At 35.5% G+C, this 23,505-nt stretch overlaps 2 protein-coding genes across 9 annotated transcripts in view; one reads left to right on the forward strand and one right to left on the reverse strand.

The window, feature by feature from the left end:
* The window catches only part of GYG1 (glycogenin 1), a 33,723-nt gene extending 31,944 nt beyond the window's left edge, over window positions 1–1,779 (forward strand). For 2 of the 3 annotated variants that reach the window (XM_044251567.1, XM_044251565.1), the window contains exons 7-8: window positions 1,199–1,249; window positions 1,512–1,779. In XM_044251567.1, coding sequence (XP_044107502.1) covers window positions 1,199–1,249; window positions 1,512–1,685 — 225 coding nt within the window. In that variant the 3' untranslated portion in view covers window positions 1,686–1,779. The remainder of the gene's footprint in view (window positions 1–1,198; window positions 1,250–1,511) is intronic. The other variant, XM_044251566.1, reaches the window with a different exon arrangement.
* Window positions 1,780–8,192: 6,413 nt separating this feature from the next.
* Window positions 8,193–23,505, reverse strand: part of HLTF (helicase like transcription factor) — a 54,003-nt gene continuing 38,690 nt past the window's right edge. For 2 of the 6 annotated variants that reach the window (XM_044251574.1, XM_044251573.1), the window contains exons 19-25: window positions 20,398–20,522; window positions 19,752–19,930; window positions 17,862–17,987; window positions 17,005–17,117; window positions 16,507–16,687; window positions 12,914–12,994; window positions 8,193–10,381 (exon numbers count right to left, since the gene is read on the reverse strand). In XM_044251574.1, the coding sequence (XP_044107509.1) occupies window positions 10,229–10,381; window positions 12,914–12,994; window positions 16,507–16,687; window positions 17,005–17,117; window positions 17,862–17,987; window positions 19,752–19,930; window positions 20,398–20,522 (958 nt within the window). In that variant the 3' untranslated portion in view covers window positions 8,193–10,228. Of the gene's footprint in view, window positions 10,382–12,913; window positions 12,995–16,506; window positions 16,688–17,004; window positions 17,118–17,861; window positions 17,988–19,751; window positions 19,943–20,397; window positions 20,523–23,505 lie in introns of all 6 variants that reach the window. The other 4 variants (XM_044251572.1, XM_044251568.1, XM_044251570.1 and 1 more) reach the window with 3 other exon arrangements.

Genomic DNA, 23,505 nt, shown 5'->3' on the forward strand with positions numbered 1-23,505 from the left:
AACAGAACTGAATGGATGAATTACAGTCGAGTCTAAGGTTGTAAGAGATCCTTTCTTCGCCATGGTAGAGATTTTAGCCATTTCACTTGGTAACACTTGTACCAATATATAAAAAGGAGAAAGGGAAATGTACACTAAGATTCTTATTTTGCTTTACATGGACCATGAAATAATACTTTGTATAGTACTCAGAACATTGCCTGGTATAGTAAGTGTGTAAGGAAAGCTAGCTATTACTATGTAACCCTTAGGACTACTGTCAAGTAAGTGATACTGTTATTATGTCCTTTTGTATATTAAAATTAAGTGAGGCTTAAAGAAGTAACTTCTCTTAGTGATATAACATACTCATCAAAAGCAGAACTGGGACCCAAATCTAGGTCTGCAAGACTCTTACCTTCCAAACAATATTATGAAAAAAGAACTCTGGAAGAGCCTCCCAATATCATTGCTGTTCAAGTGGAAGCAAAGGCAGGGCTAATCCAGGGTAGGGATTTATGTTAATTGGGCTGTGAAACCTCCCCATGGAATCTGCCCAAATACCTTGGAGTTTCAGTATATTTAAACATCTTGATATATACATACACTGACCTATATATAGCAACAAAAACCAATAATCAAAAATTTTGTTCTCCCATTTTCTCTGTTAAAAGCAATACCTGTATGCATTCATTCGCCTTCCTTTTTCTCTATTTCTAGTACCTCCTCACCTCAGAGTTTTTTGAAGGATAGCTTTGATATTCTTCTACAGTCAATTGAAGTTAATTGCCTTTCTATAAGTAATGAGATTCTGATTGAACGTAGAGTAGGTTTGCTCCATTTCCTGCACATTTCACTTGTTCCTTCCACAACCCAAGGACTGAAAATTATGAACCAAGGGAAGGGGATGGGAATTTAAACAGCTATTCAAGACTAAGCCAATTAACACGAGCTACGAGAGTAAATGCTACTTGATAACAAGCTTGAACAGGCAGAGAAGTTTGGTGCATAGTCTCAAACCATTTAGCTCCCACTTTTATAACATGACAACTTGTGTTTGTGGTGTGGCTCTCTGGTTAGGTGCTTTCTGAAGGTTAGCCTCCTAGGTATCATTTTGTTTAAGTTCTCAACCTTTCAGAGCCCACACAGATCGAGAATTGATCGTGAGACTGTGTTCCCTTGTCTGTCCATCTTACACTTTCTAATGAACTGTTTGCAGCTTTCAGACTTGGTCTATACACTGGCTTTCTCTTGTGGCTTCTGTAGAAAGGTATGCAGAACTTAAACATTGACCCTAATTTACTTTGTTCTCCCAATGTTTTCACTGAGTCAAGAAGTCTTCATTTCGTTAGGAATAAATCATATGACCCTTGTATTTTTGTGTCTTTTGTTCGTTTCATGTAATACTTTTCAGTTTTTGCTACTTTGCATGATAATTCATCCTGGCTTTTCTCACCTTCAACTTCTTGCGTTCTTTAAAACAGTCTAATTTGCAGCTCTTAAGGAGTCTGTGATTATGCTCTCCTTTTTAGGAAGGCGTCTCAGGAGCCGTATCACATCTGTCCCTTGGGGAGATCCCGGCTGCAGCCCAACCTTTTGTGTCCTCAGAAGAACGGAAGGAGCGGTGGGAGCAGGGCCAGGCTGATTACATGGGAGCAGATTCCTTTGACAACATCAAGAGGAAACTGGACACTTACCTCCAGTAGAAACACTGCCTTTTTCCCATGGACACATCCACTTCACAGGCACTTGTTTCTGATATTTAATATCTCGAGCTGGGTTAGGAAAGGTCTGTTACAGTTGCTAGAAGCTTTGCTAGAATTCATCAGATAAGGGGATTTTGCAAGACAACAGGTGAGAACTGGGCAAAAGTTGTGAAATAGCAGTTCTGTATATGTGGACAGCGTTCTGCTTGTTAACCCTAGGCTTATTCATTACTCAGCTCTTGTCGGAAATTCTTAATTTTGTTGACGGCCAGCATACGTGGTAAGGGAGAGTCAGGCTAATTAAAATGGCTGTTATCGACTCTAAAAAATGTGCCAGTATGGCTCTAGATCAGTCTCTCTTCAGGACGGGACAGGGAATCTCTCTCTCGCTTGCACGTCGTACCTTTCATTAGACCTGCATTTTATTTAGAATGGCCCAGAGACTGCCAGAGTGATTGTGATTCTGCTTTCAGGTGAAGATATCCTGTAACACTGCTGAGTGATTCATAAACCTATCGGCGAGCGGTTAACCCATTTTATTTCCTAACTGTAGTGTCTGAAATTGTTCACCAGTTTTCTGTGTACAGTAAGGCAGCATGCTAAAATGCTTTTTTCAGTTCTGTGTATCTGTAAAGAGCAGTGTGTTCTCTGATGGTTACCTACGGTGGCACCTTGTATGAAAATAAAGGCTTCTTGCCATATTTTGTTTGTCTAATTAAGGGATTCCCACTCCCCTTGGAAAAAAAATATGTATTGGGTAGTTTTTCATAATCTGTAGAATTTGTCAATGTTTTAAAAAACCAGCATAAAACTTGACACTTGGAATTGGTTTCTAGATATCTAGAAATAGTTCAGTCTAGTGTTCTCCAGTGATGGTGATTTATCTGTTCTGTTACTACACTGTCTCTCCGTATCAAGTGAGTGTTCAGATTTTAGAAAATACTACAATGCTAAAATCATCACAGGTTCATTGTCAATCTCTGGACGTACTTGATAATCTTTCCGGACTTCTAGAATCAGTACTGGAACCAGTGACTTCTAGTGTTTCTATCCATGAATTAACATGATACACATGTAAAGGATATTTATTAAATGTATAGAGGATTCTAGGTTGCAAGGATGGCAAGCCAGGGAAGGGCAGGATCCAAAATGACCTTTTTAAAGCGATGTGAGTAATTACTCTATTGGAGGAAAACCAACCAACCAACCAACCACCCAGCCAACCAGGAGAGAAGACCAGGACCAGAAACGCGAGAGGTTTAATTAGGCAGAAGCTGCAGTGGCTTTTGTGACCTAACTAACCTGCAAGGTCACCCTTTTATTTCCACAGCATCCTACTGGTTACACGAGTCAGCCCTATTCAATTTGGGTGCAAATGAATACACAGGGATACAGAATCCTGGAGGCAAGAATGGTTAAGGGCTACCTCGGAGGCGGACTACAGAAGAGCTCAAGAAGTACCTGAGGATTTACCTAAAATTGTAAAATATCAAATAAATGATTTCTGAAGATAAACTACAATTGGGTGCCTCTTCTCAAATTATTCCTAAATCCAAGAATCTCCATGTTGGGGGCATTTATCAGGATGTAACCCCATCATAAGTCAAGAGATGGGTATATAAAATAGGAAACTGGTTTCCTGGCATCCTCCAAAGGTAACCAAAGTGATTTTGGGGAGATTGTGTTCTTAGCATCATTATGAATTACTGAATTTTGATGTAGTTGGTGACTGTTCGTTGCAGTTATTCTTAAAGATGATCTAATTGTTCTACCTTTATGATTTACATTTTAAGAACACTGCTTTTGCAGCTGGTGGAAAATAGTTTGAATTGAGGACAAGAGAGTTGATGGGAAGGACAGTTAGTTTACACTCGTGGTCCCGGACAGAGACTGTGGTAATCTAGCATACCTTTCACCAGGATGAAGGCCGTGAAGTTGCTGATGGATTGGAAGTGAAGAGTGAGGAAAAGGAGTAACTGAAGATGAGGGGCTTGAGCAACTGTGTGAGTCTCCAGCCTCGCTGCTCCCTAAAGCAGTGGAGACTTAACTGTAAGTAGTTTTTTATGCCTCATCACTTAAAAATTGATTCAGTAGGTCTCGGTTGAGGCCAGTTCCTCAGCGCATTTTCTCTGCTCCAAGTAACTGCCAGGCAATCCAAAGACTCCAACCCAAATAACATTTGAAAACCACCTGATACATTAAAGTGGTATTTATACTAACTACAACAGGGAATGAGGTTTTTAGCAGAAGATGCATGAAGAGGTCAGGTGGTGGTTGCATAGCAGGAGGCTCAACTTCTAATAATGAAAGTGAAGCCTTTCCAAAAGATAATCTCAGTTCTTTGAGGGATATAGAAAACATTACCATAAATAACGTGTAAATATATTTGTATAGGGTTTATCTTTTTAATGTCACTGAGACTTGGAGCATTAAGCTAAAGTCAGATTTGGCATGTCCTTAAAATGGTCAGTTATGGTTTACTTTTTTCTTTGCTTATTATTACAAACACACAAAATGGATTACAGTCTTTTTATACTTGAGTTATTTGATTAACTTATTTCTCTGGTTTTCAGATGCTGAAATTCAGTCTCCTTTAAATAATATGTAAGAAAGCAAAAGAGGAAAGTTTACTGGGCATTTCCATCTCAATTCTGTCAATCCTATGATGTATATATGGTATACACATTATCGCAGATAAGCAGAGAATAAGGTAAATAATCTATAGATTTTGATTCAAATTATTATACTCCAAACCCCAAAGCTATGTTCTGCATTTAAAAAAAAGTATTGTCAAAAAAAAAAAAAAAGTATTGTCACATAGTGAGATCAGAGAAACCTCTCTATGTAATGAGAATTACAAATGCCAGAAATCTGGGGAGTAATACAGTGCGTAATAATAGATGAGTTTTCATTTTGCTATGAAGATAAGGACCGGGGCTTGAAAGAGGAGTTGGGAAATACCGTTTACAAAGGCTTTCATTAAATAGATTGCCTGAAATTATAATATAAAAATAAACTGATCAAACTCCAGGATATAATTTGTTGTGAGATTTGGCTGGGACTTTGATTCAGCTTCTCTACACATGAAGCCTCTGTTACCCTGTTTTCAGAGGTTTTATTGGCCTAGAAGAGGTACACATTCTATTTCTGTGATCTTGTGATGTATTCAAGGTCAACATATACCCGTATGGGCAAAGGCTCCTCACACCTTATACAAAGCAGTTCAGTTCTTGTGACCTGGTTATTCTGTATTTGTTTCTTGAATGGTTCTTTCAGCTACCATTTCTCACTACTGTTTGCCTAGTAAAAATAGGAAGAGTCAAATGTTTAGGAAAGAGCCTTTGAATGCTAGTCCTTTTCCACTGAGTCAAGTACAGTTGACCTTGAACAACGTAAGTTGAACTGTGAGGGTATACTTAACACATGAATTTTTTTAATACAGTATTGTATTTGATTTTAATAATTTTCCCAGCTTCATTATAAAAATACAGTACACAAGATCTGTATCTATGTACGTGTTGAGTGTTATCAGTAAGGCTTCTGGTTAGCAGTAGGCTAAGTTTTGGGGGAGTCAGAAGTTTTATGTGGATTTTCAATACAAACCAAAAGCATAGAGGGGGTCAGCTCACCTAACCCTCATGTTGTTCAAGAGTCAACTATATAGGGATTTACCAAAGGCTGCTATTTTAGATGATCAAATAGTTTTTTGGCTCCTGGGTCCCTGGTTGAGATTAACAGAAATCTTTTCAGACAACTCTACTGCCATGCAGTATGTAATCTGAATAATTAAGTGTATTTTGGAACTCTGTCTGTATCACAAGATTCAAAGCCTTTTTTTTTTTTTTTTAAACAATTGAGAAAAGGTTATCCAAAGCATCAGATTTGGTATGTGTGGGGGAATCAAACATATCACTTGGTGTTTTTTGTCTTAATACTTTCTGTCCCCCCTCCCCCTCCTTTTTGTTACATTGTATAAGCAATAAAAGCTCTAAAGTGAAAAAGCTTACATAATTTAAGTAAATACTTTTTGAAGGCTATTAATGTTTTGATTCCAAAAGGGTGATAGATATTCCATAGAAAATAGCATATAATGTGCATAATAGTATCCAGTTAAGAGGGCTGAGAAGTCACTGAACTAGGCTAACAGATTTCTTCCCTCGATCTTTTAAAAGATATGCCTTAATTAAGGTGAAGTACTAACTTTTCCAACTACAGGGAGCCTAAAATACCAAGAGTCACCTAGTAAGATGTATAAAATGGCAACAATAACTCATTATAAAAACATTTGTAGAGGATCAATATATCATTTCTTTTTAATCTTCTTGTGAACAGTGGTGGATAGAATAGCCTTTCGCTGTAAGACAGATTTGCCCACACAAAGGTCAGATCCATGCCTTTGGGGATTAACTCCATGCTTAAACAAAGTCTGTAATTCATGCCTAATGTGAATGTTTATCTTAAATCTCCTTACTTAAACCTGCAAGAAGCCTATTAGGTCTCCTTCACTAGAACATTTCTCATGAAATAGTTAATTTACCTTTTCTTTACCAACATTGATACTAGGGCAAGTTTTCTTTAAAAACCTACAGTGGGGGGGCGCCTGGGTGGCTCAGTGGGCTAAAGCCTCTGCTCTCTGCTCAGGTCATGATCCCAGGGTCCTGGGATTGGGCCCTGCATCTGGCTCTCTGCTCAGCTGGGGGCTTGCTTCTCTTCCTCTCTCTCTGCCTGCCTCTCTGCTTAATTGTGATCTGTCAAATAAATAAATAAAATCTTCAAAAAAAAAAAAAAAAACCCAAAACCTACAGTGGGGGTGCCTGGGTGGCTCAGTGGGTTGAGACCTCTGCCTTTAGCTCAGGTCATGATCTTGGGGTCCTGGGATAGAGCCCCAAGTAGGGCTCTCTGCTCAGCGGGGAACCTGCTTCCCCCCTCTCTCTGCCTGCCTCCCTACTTGTGATCTCTCTGTCAAATAAATAAAAAAATCCTTAAAAAAATTTTTTTTAAAAGCCTACAATGTACTAGTAGGAGAATAGCCCTTCCCTCCCCTAACAAAGTAAGTTAAGCATTCAGGAAGCTGTATCCTGGTTAATTTTATCTGCTTTCATTTTTAATTAACTAGAATGCTGAAAACACCACAAACTTACTGAAAATCTTCCTGAAAGTATTCATATCTCTTCTTTAGTAAGTACAGCACATACCTAAGAATATATACTCTTTGAGGACTCTTACTATCCCTTCTGATCACACTAAATATCCTCTTGTAATAGTCTAGACTATTTCATGTGAACACATGTCCTACAATTTTTGTCCACCAATCTAAAAAAATCATTTTGACATTTGATAGCCTTCTAAATGAAGTCCTATAGCCTTAGTTATTATAAAGTTTTTGGACACTTGGCTGAGGTTAATGGAGTGGCCTGTGCCATATACGTTAAATTACAAACATTATTAAAATTGTGTTCTTTTCCTATAGAAAACAATTTCCATAAAAAGTAGAAATGGATTTAAATTTGTCAGAAAACTCTTGACCAGGAAGGCTGAATAGGGGATTGGAAAAAGATTTAAACATCCTACATTTTAATCAAAAATCCTGATAGTAAATCATTTGCCCTTTCAAATGAAATAAATTATTGTGGGTTCATATAGAAGACTATTGTCTCTTATTACATACAAGCAATATGAATATATTAACAGGGAAAGAAGACATCTGCTTACAAGTTTTCTAATCAACAGTTTTCCCTTTGAAGTAGGTAGTACTGCAGGGAAGCATCCCAGTCATTATTCACAGTGACCAGTTTCTGGCTCTTCTTATTCACAAGTACTACACAAATGAGGTAGCAAATTCCAGAATGTAGAACCTGATTACTACATACTTCCTAATGAGGGAAAATTGTATTATACCTTTTGCAAGTATTTTATAGCTAATACAGCTAAAAACTTAAGGTTAAACAACCGAGTTATTATTATTAAGCCAAAACTGATACTTGGAACTCTGTCTGTATCACAAGATTCTTAATGAATCTTCTTTAATGAATCTTCCAAATTCTAATGAATAGAATTTTGGCAAGTACTATAAAAAAAAACACCAATGCCTTGGAGTTCCCCCAACAGAAAACACACACTGCTGTGAAGATGATAATTACATTGGTACTCACTAGTAATAAATTTTCCTGATTTACTCCTTCAATCCTAGATTAGAGCAAAATCTAAAATACAGAGTGCTATCTAGTAATACCACTACATAGAAGTATTCTTTTTTCCTGGTAGATGAGGAAAATAACTGGAACCAATGTTTTAGAAAATCAAGGCACTTAACTTTAAAATATACACACTGTGTTTTCTAAGCAAATTCAATTTGAGCAAAATAAAGGGCTAAGAATAAACTTGTTACAGTACTTTTTAGGTACTGTCAGTAAAAAACAATTGTGTAAAGTAGGTATCTTCACAGAAGTGTGAGATTTATAAAAATTTTCTTCAAGGAAAAAGGCACAAAAATTACGGCATAGAAGCTGATTTTTAAAACTTTATTGATTTTAAAACAAAATCCAGTTTGAACCACAAAATTCAGTTTGAACCACAAGTGGGAATACAATGTCTTCAAGATAACTTCTAAAGCTATTACTCTACATAATGATGAAACAGAATTAACAGTAGAGCAGAATACGAACTTTTCATTTTGGTGGTTTATATATATTCTTAGGATGAATTTTAACACCATTTAAGAGGACTGTACAAAAACAGGTATTTTTTTAAATGACTTGCCAAATTTATCATTATGAATGCTTAAAAATGCAAGTCTGTAAATGGGTAAAGACGCAAGCAAACTTACAGTGAGTTTGCAAGGCTTTGCTTTTGTAAGCAAGAGAAGTGTGTATATTTTTGCTGAAAATTCTTTTTGTACTTAATCTCATGGGAGTATTGGTATATAGAAATCCACATACTGTATTTCATGAGATTTTCATCAACCTGATTTTTTTGTGTGTGAAATGCTAGTTCTACAAGGTAAAGAAATACCCTATTGCTCCTAATGCTAATGGACCAACCCCAATTTCTGTTCCACTTTTACCCATTACAGAAAGGTCTGTTGATCTTTTAACCAGCCCTCTGCCTTACCTGCTGCCAAAGAGAAAAAGGGCTGGAAAGATTCTTGCTGTTTAATCCACTGTTCCCTTGGGAGCACAAGACCAAGCACAGGGAGGGGAGAATTTAGCTGTTGACAGATTTAGCACATATCTAGATGTATGCTCTAGAACACAACACTGCCTCCAAGCTCAACTTTAAGTCCTTTCTTAAAACTATAAGTAAAATGAAAAGTGTTCTTAAGTGTCCATGGTCAAACAGGAAGCTTCTCCTGTACAGTAATCTTTCTTTGGATTAAAAAGTTTCCCTTAAGGAAAAACATCACTAACGTGATTGCCAATGTAGAGCTTGTTTAAATGTGACTCAAAGGGTCATCTAGAATGCCATAACAACTACTGTGTCTGATTATTAACAAGAAAAAGAGGACTAATTTTATAGATAAATGTAGGGTGAAATTACTGAAGTTCCAAAATCAATGTCTGATTCTAAACACCGTAACAAAGAAATTTTTCCATTCAGGATTAAGATGTCTTTAAGAGTTGAAACGATTTTGGAGGTCATCCAGCCCAACTTCCATCCAGATATCACGCCTCTCACATATAGTAGTCTTCTGAATTATAAAAATTTATAAAGTTATTTTTTTAAAAAAAGCTACATAAATAAAAATTATCTCTCTATATAGAAATATCTATTCAGCACTTCCATAATTTAAATATTCAAATTAAACTGGGTAGAATTGGTTCCTTCTCACCCCTACAGACTGTATTTACACACTAACACATTGTATTACATTTAAACAATAATAGTACTACTTCACTAAAAATGGAGAAAAATAGTATTCTAACACAGTTCCTAATATTTTCATAAACATAAAAACTGCAAATTACATATGTGAATTAGATCTCAAACTGTTAAAAAAAAAATGTAAGTTAACTTGCTAACCTGGACTTCAGTCTCATTTAAGGTTTGATTCTGGAATGCAAATATGGTTTTTTAAAGTAATAAAATCTCTTGTATATAGTCTACGTATTAACCATTTACAAGGACTGTGAATCCATCACATCACAAATGGAAGGCTCTAGTGATTAATCAGATGTGTCCAACACAGAAAATAACTCTTTATTTGGTCAAAATTATAAAAGGTTTGACCTTATTTGAAATATGAAAAAGCTGAGTACTTGAAAGATATGAAAATACTCAGCAAAGACACTATGAAAAGCTGAATAACAAAGTAACTTTCTCAAAAAATTATTTTAGGCCACAGTATATAACAGAACTTATTGCTATTTGAAATATTAAAAATAGGTTCATATATAGAAGAGATTATCAGTAATACTTTACTAATATAAAATGATACACTTCTTTTAGAAGACATACTCTAGGATCTCATTTCTAAAACACTATTTTCTCATTTCCAAAATTTCAGTATATATCTAATCAAACTGACCTTACCAAAATCCCACAAATTATAAATCAATTAAAGTTCTGATTTCATTAATTTTAGCTTGTTTCATTTCATTAGCATTTGTTTTCTTAGTTCCAAAGGCTCCCGCAGCAAGTTCTCTCTTTGTGTTTTGTATTTTCAGCATATTTTCTTCAACAGAATCCTTCACAATGAACTTTAAAAAAAAAAAAACTTTTTAGGTCACAGTATTTAAAATCTTCGATAGAAAAAAATGAAAACTTAAGACATGTTGAAATGTTAGTCCACTATAAAAAAAATTTGCTTTCTTACAGTATATTACATAGATTAACCAATTTTGAAAGCTATTAATCTTTATAATATACATAATCTAATATCTAATAATTTTTTCTCAATATGCAGTAAGCATATTTAGAATACAGTAGAATAACCAGAGCTGAGCACTGTTTTCCCTCATCACTCATATGGTTTTTTTATATAAAGAATATGGCTGTAAGGCCTTAAGTTACATCTTAAGAACAGCACCAAACCAGCAAACTTTATAGGCAACTCCGTAACTGAAATACTTGCAAGATAAATTTAGCATTATATTTAAATAGCCAAATGAGATTCTCCCAGAAATGCAAGAATGTGCCTTTATCTGGTTTAATTTAAAACATGGAGTAAAGAAAAAAAGACATCTTCTCAACTGATGCTTAAGAAGCATTTCTGATAAAAACCTTGATTAAAAAAAATCTTCATTAACCTATAAATAAATGTCCCTTAATCTTAAGCGTATCCACTGGAAACTTACCAAGAACAATGGAGTCACAATGTAAAACAATAAAAGGAACAGTTCAAGAATTACTACTATGACTACTATTAGTCAACACTGCATAGAGGTCTAGTTACTATAATAACTATACAACATTACTGAAATACATAAAAGACCAAAAAAAAATGGAGACTAAATTCTTGTATGGGAACACTCCTTATTTATAAGGAGTGTTTATATATTTATAAAAATCATTCTCAGATTAATCATAACTTCAATAAATCCCAAATAAGATTTCTTAAATGAGATCTGGTAACCTAAATCCAAAGCTCAATTTAAGAGTAAGTAATTGTATTAACAAATTTCCAAAAAGAAGGGTAATGAGAGCACTCTGCTCTGCTAGATACAAAAGCATTCTTTAGAAAACCATAGTAATTTTAATAGTAATGACCCAGGAATAGGAAAAGAAATCAAAGAAATAGAAACACAAAGTCTGGAAAGAGATTCACATTAATATATACCAATTAGTTTATGATAAAAGTGACACTTCAAATAAGTAGAAAAAAAAGATATATTTAAAATTTTTGAAGCTTTTTCATGAAAAAACACATCCAGTTCAAAGAGTTTGAAATAAACCATTTCTAATGTAACAAATTTAAAATCAGTGTATAAAGGAGTCTTTTACATTATAAAACTATATTTGTACTTTATGAAAACTGGGCAAAAAAACAATTTACTGAAAAAAGATTAACTGACAATAGATTAGTGAAAAATAAGTATGCTCAAGGTCTTAGATGTACAGAAATTAAAGGAACACTTTTCTGACCATTACATAAGCAAAAATTTACATCATTCTCATACATCTTTAAGTCTGTTTAGAAAGCAGTTTAAAGACTCCTAAATCCAGAATTTAGTTTTCTTTTTTTTAAAAAGATTTGAGAGAAAGCCCATAGGGGGAAAGGGGCAGTTGGGCAGAGGGAGAAGTGGACTCCCCACTGAGCAGAGACCCAACACACGGCTGGATTCCAGGACCCTGAGATCATGAGCTGAGCCAAAGGCAGCCGTTTAACTGATTGAGCTACCCAGGTACCCCCAGAATTCTAGTTTTCTTAATCCTGAAGAAGTACTTGCATATAATATAATTCTCATTATGGAATTGTTTTTATTAGCAAAATATTAGACCGGCTAAATTATGATATATCTATATATGATATTAAAAAGAATGGGTTTGTAGGGGCACCTGGGTGGCTCAGTGGGTTAAAGCCTCTGCTTTCGGCTCAGGTCATGATCCCAGGGTTCTGGGATCAAGCCCCGCATTGGGCTCTCTGCTCAGCGGGGAGCCTGCTTCCTCCTTTCTCTCTGCCTGCCTCTCTGCCTACTTGTGATTTCTGTCAAATAAATGAATAAAATCTTAAAAAAAAAAAAAAAAAAAAGAATGGGTTTGTAGAATCATTAAATTCACAGAAAGTATAAGGGTGGTTGCTGAGGGCTGAGTTTCAAATTGAGATGAAAAAGTTCTAGGGACAGATGATGTTGAAAAATTACACAACGGTGTGAAAGTATGTAATGCCTCTTAAGTGTACACTTTGGATAAAATGGTAAATATTCTGTATGTTTTACTATGTTTATAGGTACTTTTATGGTAGTGTACTTACATGGGTGGTTCCCAATATATACTGTTAAGGGAGCAAAGTATGCTGCAGAATAATAAAGGGCGATCTTATTTACCTTAAGAGACATTTTTAAAGGAGAGACATACACACAAATGAATCTATATAAACACTGAGAAGGAGACTTTGAATAACATGTAAAATTACTGATAGTAGTTTCCCCTAGAGGAGATTAAAGCTGACCTTCATACTTTGTTCTGCCTAATTCTACCGCAGTCTTTCATAATAATACATTCATGCATTATTTGTATAATCTTAAAAACCTCATCAACCTAATTTTAAAACAGATGGCTTAAAAACTCACTTTTGTGATGATAACTTCTTGCTTCTGTCCAAGTCTATGGCATCTGTCAAAGCATTGATCTTCAGCAGCTGGATTCCAGGCCTAACAAGAATATGAATTGCTTTATTACCACCCTGATCTGTGAGTGTTCTGCCCAATTCCTTTCATTTCAATATTACTCATTCACCTTTTACTGACTCAGATTTTTCTGACGGAATTCAGAAACTGACCTAAATGCTCTGGGGGAAAAAATATACCCCACCCCCAACTATGACAGGCAGGTATTCCTCATTTCACTGCACTGCTTCTAGTATCTAATATAGTGCCTGATACATAGAAAGCAATCACCCAATACACAGCAATCACCCAATGCTTAAGTAATCAAATAGTACCTTTTCCACTTTAAAATTGATCTATGTCTGTTTAACAAAGGAAAAAAAAAAGGTTACACATCCTTAAATGACTTAATTTATGTCAGAAAAGATGTAATTTATTCCATTTATGAAAAAGTGTTCTCCCCTTTTGCTGATCTTTTTATTCTTTTTCTTTCACTTTCTTCCATTTGTTGAATAAAAGCACAAAAAAAGCTTTCAGGAGTAATCAAAAGTATTAAAAATTAAAGGCTTTGTTGATGTAATTTTCTGTATCTATATTTGAATCTGACTTTATAAAGAATATTTATTTATTTATTTGACAGAGAGAGATCACAAGTAGGCAGAGAGGCAGGCAGAGACAGAGAGGGGAGCAGGCTCCCTGCTGAGCAGAGAGCCCGATGTGGGGCTCGATCCCAGGACACTGAGATCATGACCTGAGCCGAAGGCAGCGGCTTAATCCACTGAGCCACCCAGGCGCCCCGAATCTGACTTTAAATTGAACTAAAATAACATTAACTCATTAAATACAAGTATTATCATGGGGACTGTCTTAAAGTGAAGAATGAAACAAGCAAAGAAAAAAATAAGCAAAACGATACAGAGTTCTTCTGTCTAGAAAGACAGGAGTCAAGTGGTATGGAAATAACTATAATGAACTATCAAGGTTAGCGATCATTAAAATTTTAAACTATGGGATGATTCTTAAAGGATGTTTAGGACAAAGGAAACTTTATACAGCAAAATACCACCTGAAAATGTAACAAAATCACAAATGCCTATGTTGATGACAAGTTTATAGTGTGATTCACACTTAGGCTGTTATTTTCTTCTGTTTAAAGTTCCACTGATGGATACCTGGGTGGCTCAGTTGGCTAGGCATCTGTTGATTTTGATTGGGTCATATACTGGGGGTCATGAGACTGGGCCCCACATCTGGCTCTGTGCTGAGCGTAGAGTCTCCCTCCCATCCCTATCTCTTAAAAAATAAAGTTCCCATGAGCTCTAGAGAAAAGGAATTTTACTATTATTGTAATTTAAGTATTGGGTGATTTTTCATATAGAAGTCAGATTTTAAGAATATACTTAGCTTACGATTTTCCAAAAGTATCACATTTTATGTATATTCTGTATTTCATGATTGAATACATATTGAAATTGTTATTACCAAGAGCCCAGGTACACGTTCCTTTCTGTTGTCTTCTATTTTATCAAGGAACGTTCTAGTGAGCGGCAATATATATCTAGTATGACTACCAGAGTCAAAAAATTTTTTTAAGTAGGCTCATGCCCAGCATGGACCCCAATACAGGGCTTGAACTCAAAACCCTGAGATCAAGAGTAAAATGCTTAGCCAACTGAGCTACCTAGGTACCCCTACCAGGGATCAAATTTATCTCATGATAATATAAAACTGATAGCTTCCATTTTCAGCAGTACTGATGAAGGAAGGTAATTAACTTTATCAAAAGACCAAAACTAAATATTTAAAATACATCTTAACTCTAATGCAACATCCCATGAAAAGGTAAAATATTTTCATGAATCAAGTTTTTTTGATTTAATCTTATTTTCCTGGGACCTGGCTTTCATTTTAAAGGTAGAAACATTTGAAGTGTTCAATGAAAATTTACTATGAACTGCTAAAACATTCTAGCAGTTTTTTTAAACTACTAAAGAGTACAGTCTGTGATCGGCTTTATAATACTATATTTGGTATTGACAACCTTTTCTGTATCAGATACTAAGATTATAACAAAAGAAGCAAGTAATTTGGGAATTTGTCCAAAAATCATCTAAGATTATCATCAGGTTAGTTAATATAACTTAATATGTAATTACAATGACTTTTTTTTATAATAACCATAAAATATTAAAACTCTAGCAAAGATTTAAAACTTCATCCACAGAACTAAGGCAAGAAAATACAATAGATCACTGCCATCCATAACATCAGTATGAAATCTGTGAATGTCAAAATGTGGTTCTGTTCGGTATTTCACTTGGGGAGGTTACCCCCAGCTGAGGAAAAAGCCTTGGTAATGGGTGCATGCATGAACTAGCTAGCCTAATCAGAATAACTCAAATTTGTATCTCAGTGAACTTTGTTAACAAAATTTTCTGAATTTCAGGTAACAAGCTAAAACTACAAATCTTAAATCTGTGAATCACAGAAATAGCAAATAGGGTTGCCTCTGGCCCTGACACAGTAACCCAGTGCAAATTAGAAACTGAATTACTCCAGAGTGCCTACAGCACTATGTGCTGTTAGAAGAAGGTGCTGCTCTATATATGCTTCTCTTAGGTCAGTTCGGTGAATAAAGTTAAGAATGAATTTTAGCTCCCACTCTACACCTGGATCTGTATTGTACAACTACAAGTGATCTGTATTAGATGCTAAAATTTACCCAAATTGTTCATTAATGGCATTAGTTTCTAAAACTATGATGCTGGACCAACTCCACCTGAATCACCTATGATCTTTATAAAAATGCAGCTTCCTGGGTCTCATGCAAGAACGCCTTAATCTCTGAGCACAGAGGTAAGAAATTGTATTTTACCTAATTTTTTGCACATTAAAACAGACCATTAAAATCATGACGGTAGCTACTTTGTCTACCTTGTTTATAGCCAGATTCCTGGTGCCTGTAAGACTCCCTGACACAATGCAGGATTCACATTTTTTGTTGGCCAAATGAATGAAACCACTACACTTTCTATTAGTTAATAGAAACTAATTTTATATATGGAAGCAGAAAACCACAGAAATTAAGAACATGGAATCCTGGTTTGCATATTACTGCATGAGGTTGGCAAGTTATTTTATTTCTCTGTGTTTCAGAGAAGTAAAAATAAGGACAATAATAAAATAAGGACAATAATAAAACCTTATAAGGATCCATCCTAGAAGTATCCTAGAGATATTGTGCGAATTTCAGTTGGTGTACGTAAAGCACTTAAAGCTCTCATTACACATTTACTAAGTTACTATTTTTACCAAGAATTTTCACAATCAGTTACAACTTTGATGGTATTTACCAAATAGTTTATTTTTTTTTAAAGTCAGGGTCCTGGGATCGAGTCCCGCATCGGGCTCTCTGCTCAGCGGGGAGCCTGCTTCCTCCTCTCTCTCTGCCTGCCACTCTGCCTACTTGTGATCTCTCTCTGTCAAATAAAAAAAAAAAAAAAAAAAAAAAATCTTAAAGTTTAATAACATACCAAAAAGTCTACAGAACTACTTACTGGATCCATTAAAAACACTCGAGAAGCTGCAGAAAGATTCAGACCAACTCCACCTGCTTTTAAGGATAGAAGCATTATGGTTGGAGATCCTGCTTCAGTGTTTTGAAAACACTGAATTGATTCAACTCTTTTCTTCTGTGCCATGGAACCATCCAAACGAGTAAACACAAATCCAGAGGCTCTGTGGAAAAAGACAAGTAACACTTTCCATTTGATTTAAAAAAATGTAAGTAATTACAAATCTGTTCATTCAACCAATTCTTCTACTCATTTGACAAATATATACTAACCCATCTACTAACATGTCACGCTCTGCTCTTTTTTCTGATAAAGTCAGGACTAAATCTTTAAAATCCTATGCTCCCAGGCAATATTCTTTATTGTGATTCTGTCATTTTCGATAGATGAAATGAATATAACTGGTAAAACATTTTTTGCTAACCAAATCAAAACACACAAAATCCTTTCACTCAAAGTGAGAATCAATATTGAATTTACCTGAGTGGTGTTTCAATTAAAGACAGGAATGTTGTAAACTGAGAAACAACTAAACTTTTTATGTTGGGATTCTTCTTTCTTAAGTCAATCAGTGCATGCATTAGAGCATTAATCTGAAAAAAAAAAAATGAGGACACCCATTAGATTCTATTTTGAATAGGCAAAATACATACAACTTTTTTTAAATTAGGAAAAGAACGTTCCTGCCCCATTATTTCTCTAAAATGCCAAAGTCAAAGAAAACGAATGTTTTTAAAACCCTAAGATTGAAAGAATGCACTCAAACTGAAGCTCTTTTCCTCTCAAACTCACCACTAGATATAAAAATGTTAACACCCACAGAGTATAATATTCTTTTTTTTTAAAAATATTTTATTTATTTATTTGACAGACAGAGATCACAAGTAGGCAGAGAGGCAGGCAGAAAGAGAGGAGGAAGCAGGCTCCCTGCTGAGCAGAAAAGCCCGATATGGGGCTCGATCCCAGGACCCTGGGATCATGACCTGAGCCGAAGGCAGAAGCTTTAACCCACTGAGCCACCCGGGCGCCCCCAGAGTATAATATTATAACAATAGGGTTAAAAGCAGAATTACTTTAAGACATGGTATCCTTTTAAAAAGAAAAAAAAAAAAGATTCTATTAATTAGAGGGTGAGAAAGAGCACAAACAGTGGGGACAGGCAGAAGGAGGGAGAGAAGGAGCCTCCCCACTGAGCAGGGAGCCTGACATGGAGCTCGATCCCAGGACCTGAGCTGAAGGCAGAGGCCCAACTGATGGAGCTACCCAGGTGCCCAAGACATGGTATCCTTTTATAAATGTAAAACAAATACTCAAATATTTGCCCATGTGCATTTTACCTTTGAACTAGATGTCCATTCCATATTAGACTTTTTCTCAGTGTCACATGCCAATTCTTCTGGAGGGCATTCTAATAAATTGTCTCCATGTATATCATTTCTGCACAAAGGACATTTAGCATGTGGCTGTATAAGAGTAAGATATAAGTAAAGTTTATCAGAGAAGAAATATAAATTTCCCTAAAATTTTCAAAAAGATGATAAATTCTATATCCTTAATAGCTAACGCTTTCTTGGACTTTTTATTAGATTCATCCATTTGAGATAAATTTGTACATGCTAAACTCCAGACAGATGTAACATTCCTATGTGTTAAGTAGGACTGGGTAAAAAAGGGAGCTAAAGTATAGTATGTGATCTTGACTAACAGCAGGAACTTCAAACAAGTATTATAATACAATTTGCTCTGGAACATGGTCTGAACTCCAGAGGTCCACTTATAGTAGGATTTTTTTCAATAAATACAGCATAGTACTTACATATATAATATATATTATGTATAGTATATACAAATATATATATGTATAATATATAGTACAATATAAATGGATATTCTCTTATCATTTTAGTATTTTCTCTAGCTTACTTTAAGAATACCACATATAGGGGCACCAAGCTGGCTTAGTTGGGAGGAGCATGCAATTCTTGATCTTGGGGTCATGAGTGTGAGCCTTACATTGGCTGTAGAGATTACTTAAATAAAAACTTCAAAAAGTAAATACCACATATAACATAAAAATATGTGTTAACTGTTATTGGTAAGGCTTCTAGTCAACAGTAGACAGAAGTTTTAAAGGAGTCAAAAGTGATATGCAGATTTTCAACTGCACAGGGGGTTGGCACCCCTAACTCCTACATTGTTCATGGTGAACTGTACTATTTGCAGACAAATAAAGAAACCATGAGTAACAGTATCTTGAACCTAACTACAATACAGCACACTATTTGAAATGGTTTTTTAGAAGAAAAAAATATCCTTCTTAATGGCTTATAAAGCTGTTGTAGACCTGTTAAATCCTATCAGACTCATCCAAAGCAGTATTTGTTGTGTCCATTTGTACCAAGACATGCTAATATGTCCTACATTACTATATACCAAATACCGTTACCAAAAATAAATAAATAAAATAATCTGAAACTGAAACAATGTTAAAAGTATAGTGCTATTGCCTTTAGGGAGCAGGGAGAAAGTAACTGATTAGAAGGGGACACAAGGAGACCAGGATAGTAGTTACATGGATGTATTTACTTCATAATTCACTCAACTGTACAATCATGACTTGTGCATTTTTTTCTATACCTATGCCAATGAAAATATTTAAAAACAAACAAATACACCTCTACCTCTGCTGAAGAACTGCTTAAAGGATTATTCCACTTCAAAAAATTATACCATACATAAGAATCCAGGCCTACCTTATCCAATAAACAAATGAGACAATTAAGCCCTTGAACTATGGTGAAGCCAAACTGAGATATGTTCTATGTGTACAATATCACCAGACTTTGAACGCTTAAGTTAACTCAGTAATTTTTATGTTTTAGATAAATTAGATAAAAATGTCATTAACTACATCTCTTTCTACTAGAAAATTACCTTTGTGTCTCACATTATTGATCTATTTATTAGACAGCAATGATCTTACCAACAGAACTAGGATACTAACTGATCATGCCTCTAAAAGTGTACTGTCTTTTCATGTTTAAAAGAGCTTAATTATAAGAAATATATCAATATGAAATACTGACATACATAATTAACCATAAAACGTGCACTGGTAAATCCAAGTGCAAAACTCTTTAGTTGTTGGACTTAGGTTTCATTACACTCAAGAATGATTAGTGTACCACTCTGTCAAACACTGAATATGTACCTAGTACAAAACTAACCTGCTCATTCTGAATGACTTGGCAAATACAGGGTTTACAAAAGACATGCGCACAATGTGTTATGACAGGAACTGTTAAAGAATCCAAGCAAATTGCACATTCTTCATCAGAACCTGAGCTCAGAATTAACTTCATCTTCCTTATTAACTTTTTCCGTAGTTCCTCAGGTGTATCATTTCCTAGAGAAAAGGCTGAAAAATTAATATCACAGCAAGATTTGTAATATGATTAGACAAGTTCATCTTATATAGGGAAAAGTTTTACTTGGGTAGTCTTTATTTAGGCTTCCTTTATCACAGGAGACAAACATGATTTAAATTTAAAGAAAATTCAGAAGCTGAAATAGTAGCTAACCCACGTAATACATCTTACACAAAAGCATCATTACAATCTGCACATACTACCACAGAAAAAAAGGCAGATCCAATTTGAAACAATCATCTAAGAGTGTAACTGGAAGACACCTGGAAGACATCACTATTATTCCATTTCATTGTTAAGAATTTGAGAGTATATTCCACTTATGTCCTATCCTAAAAACAATGTCCATTTGACAAATAAGACACGATAGGCCATACAAAAAATTTCATTCTGATTTAAATATTCTTGACAAATATAATAGTGTAAACAAATCACATCTACTTACCTGAGGGACCACTGGAAGACACTGCATTTGTAAGAAGGTGAGTATGACAACAAATCTGCCGCAATCTAAGCAAAAGACCCAGGACATCTGCGTAGTGCGCAAGGACAGTGCCTTCATTAAAATACCTAGGGGTAAAAAATGTTAAATATTATGAAGGCCTCTAAATATCATTCCCTATTCTAAAAGGTGGAATAAAAATGGCATTGTTCTTTTCTCTGGAAATCACGTCAAAACTATCTTTAATGAAACCACAAGAGATTGTAACCATAGAGGAATATATATCAGAAATGGCTGCCAATTGCAAAAGAAGGACTCCAGATCTCAAACAGACCCGCCAGAGAACAATTCTTCAAGAGATGGCAAGCCCTGAAGGTAAAATCAGTATCCTTCATGTGCAAAAACAAAACCAGGGTGCATGGCTGTGGTCTGAACTTACATGGACAAGTTTTATATCAAAACGAGAAGGCAAGCTAAATAAGGAAACATAGCAAACCTACTGTGTTTTCAGAAAAGATTATAGGCACTAGAGTCCACATTATAAAGAACCCTACAGCTTCTGATCTTTGTTGTGTAAACACAAATAAAACCTGAAACAACTCAGCTATAACCCTGAGACATAATTAACAAGGATACTTCCTATTGATCTGGGACACGCTATGCCTTCTCACCCCATTCATATTAACCTCTTGCAAATAACTAAGCCAGAATTCAAGATACTCAAATATAAGTAATAATCAGCAAAGAGCAATGGAGAACAAATGGCAGTGAAAGAATATTCATCAAAAAAGGCTGCCATAAAGCAAATAAAAATTATGAGCAAGGATACTGCCATGATTTACCATCACAGCGAAATAACAGAGATGAAAAATGAGGTGGTACAGCTCAGTAGTATAAAAGAGAAAAGTGAACCATCAGAAAAATGAAAGCCACACTGAAACCAGCATAAAAGAGACAAACCACTGTGAAAAAAAAAATGTGGGAAACATAAGAGATAAAAAGAAAAACAAAAACATAATAAAATTTTACCTATGGAACAAAGAACATCCTACACACATGAAGATAAAATAATGGAAAAGAAAACATTTAAAGAAAACCTGATAGGAAAGGGAGTGGGGCGGGGCGGGGGAATCCAGATTTAAATGGTATATGTTTCCAGAAAAATAAAATAAAATCAGGGTTTTCTTGGGGCGCCTGGGTGGCTCAGTGGGTTAAAGCCTCTGCCTTCGGCTCAGGTCATGGTCCCAGGGTCCTGAGATCAAGCCCCGCATCAAGCTCTCTACTTGGCGGGGAGCCTGCTTCCCCCCTCTCTCTCTCTGCCTACTTGTGATCTGTTAAATAAGTAAATTTTTTAAAAATAAATAAATAAAAATCAGGTTTTTCAATAGAAGTACACCAGAACAATGACAGTACAGGCTTCTGAAGATCCATCCTGTGTTGGGCTCTGTTCCCAGAGGATTACTTGAGATTCTTTTTCCTTTGCCCTCTGCCCACCCCCCCACTAGCACTTGGATTAAATTTAAAAAAAAATTTTTTTTTTAAGATTTTATTCATTTATTTGAGAAAGAGCACAAGCAGGGGGAGTGGCAGGGAGAGGGAGAGGGAAAAGCAGGCTCCCGGATGAGCAAGGAGCCCAACGCAGGGCTCAATTCCAGGACCCCAGGGATCACTACCAGAGCTGAAGGCAGACACCTAACTGAGCCGCCACCCAGGTGCCCCTAAATAAATAAAATCTTTAAAAAACACATATAAAGCACTTAAATAAATGCATTAACACCTAAAAAGTGCTCAGTAAATGTTACTAAATGTACTACATATTAAAAAGAATAAAAATAACCTATTTTCTAAGGTTTCAATAAAGTTATTCTTCTCAAACTTTTCAAACAGAATAACCTTTACAAACAGTCTATTCCCTGGCATGGTCACTTATTACACTAATAGTCAGCACTTCAGTTTAACAAATCCCTTTTGAGTACCAGATATTTAGAGCAGAAGCCTCCTCCAACCTCACTAGCCATTCCTGTCTTCTTTGTTAGACCTGTTCTCCAACTTCACTCATTCTTGGTGATCTCATCCAGTTTCATGCTTTAACTAACCATCAGGTGACTAACCACAGGTGACTTTCAAATTTAACATCAAGAACATTCCATGAACTCTAACCTTGTATCTAACTCCACTTAGATTTCTAAGACATCTCCACTTAGAAATCTCAGAGGCCATCATGCAATCAATGGGCCCAAAACTGAACTGATCTTCCCTGAAAAAAACCTCTGTTCCTCCCATAGACCTAGTTCAGCAAATGGTAATACCAAACTTCCAGTCACACTTACGTGAAAAATCATGCTGTTACCTTTGACTCCTCTCTCTCACTCCCCATACCACATCAGTCAGGAAGTTCTGCTGGCTTTGCCTTCAAACTATAACAGAACCCAACTGTTTTTCACCCCCTTCATCACTACTACTACTGTAGTGAACACCATGATCTCTTTCTTTATTGCCATTTATCCCTATTTATGCCCTTACTGCTAGAATATCAATCTTAACACAGCAGCCAGTGATCCTTTTAAAATATAAATAAGATTATGTCACTCTCCTGGGTTAAAACCCTTCAAAGTTTTCTAATCTAATAAAAAGTAAAATCCAAAGTCCTTGAAATATGTGCAATGCCTTATGAAACTGTCATGTACTCCCACTCCAATCTCTGACATCATGAGATCTTGCTCATATTACCCAGCAACACTTCCCTCTTTGCTGTTCTTCAAGCTCACTGAATATTCTTTTAACTCAGAGGCTTTACACTTGTGGCTCCCTCTGCCTGAAATGTCTCCTAACTCCACTCTCTTTTTAGATCTTTTCCCACATAGACCCTTCTCAGTAAGGTCTTCACCATTTTCCATTCCTTTTCTCTGCTTTTTTTCCATCAAATTTTATTTTTTAAAATTGTCTGTTCCCCTCCGTTAAAATATAAACTCCTTGAGGGCAGAGATTCTTGTCTGTTTTTTTAATGCTATATCCCAATATGTGTTACACAGGCACATATTACATTTTGGTTGACAGAATGAATATGAAGAAAATTTCAAACACCACTGAAAGATTTTGAACTCTGAAATC

Source organism: Neovison vison, chromosome 6 (assembly GCF_020171115.1).
Source record: "Neovison vison isolate M4711 chromosome 6, ASM_NN_V1, whole genome shotgun sequence".
Lineage (NCBI taxonomy): Eukaryota > Metazoa > Chordata > Mammalia > Carnivora > Mustelidae > Neogale > Neogale vison.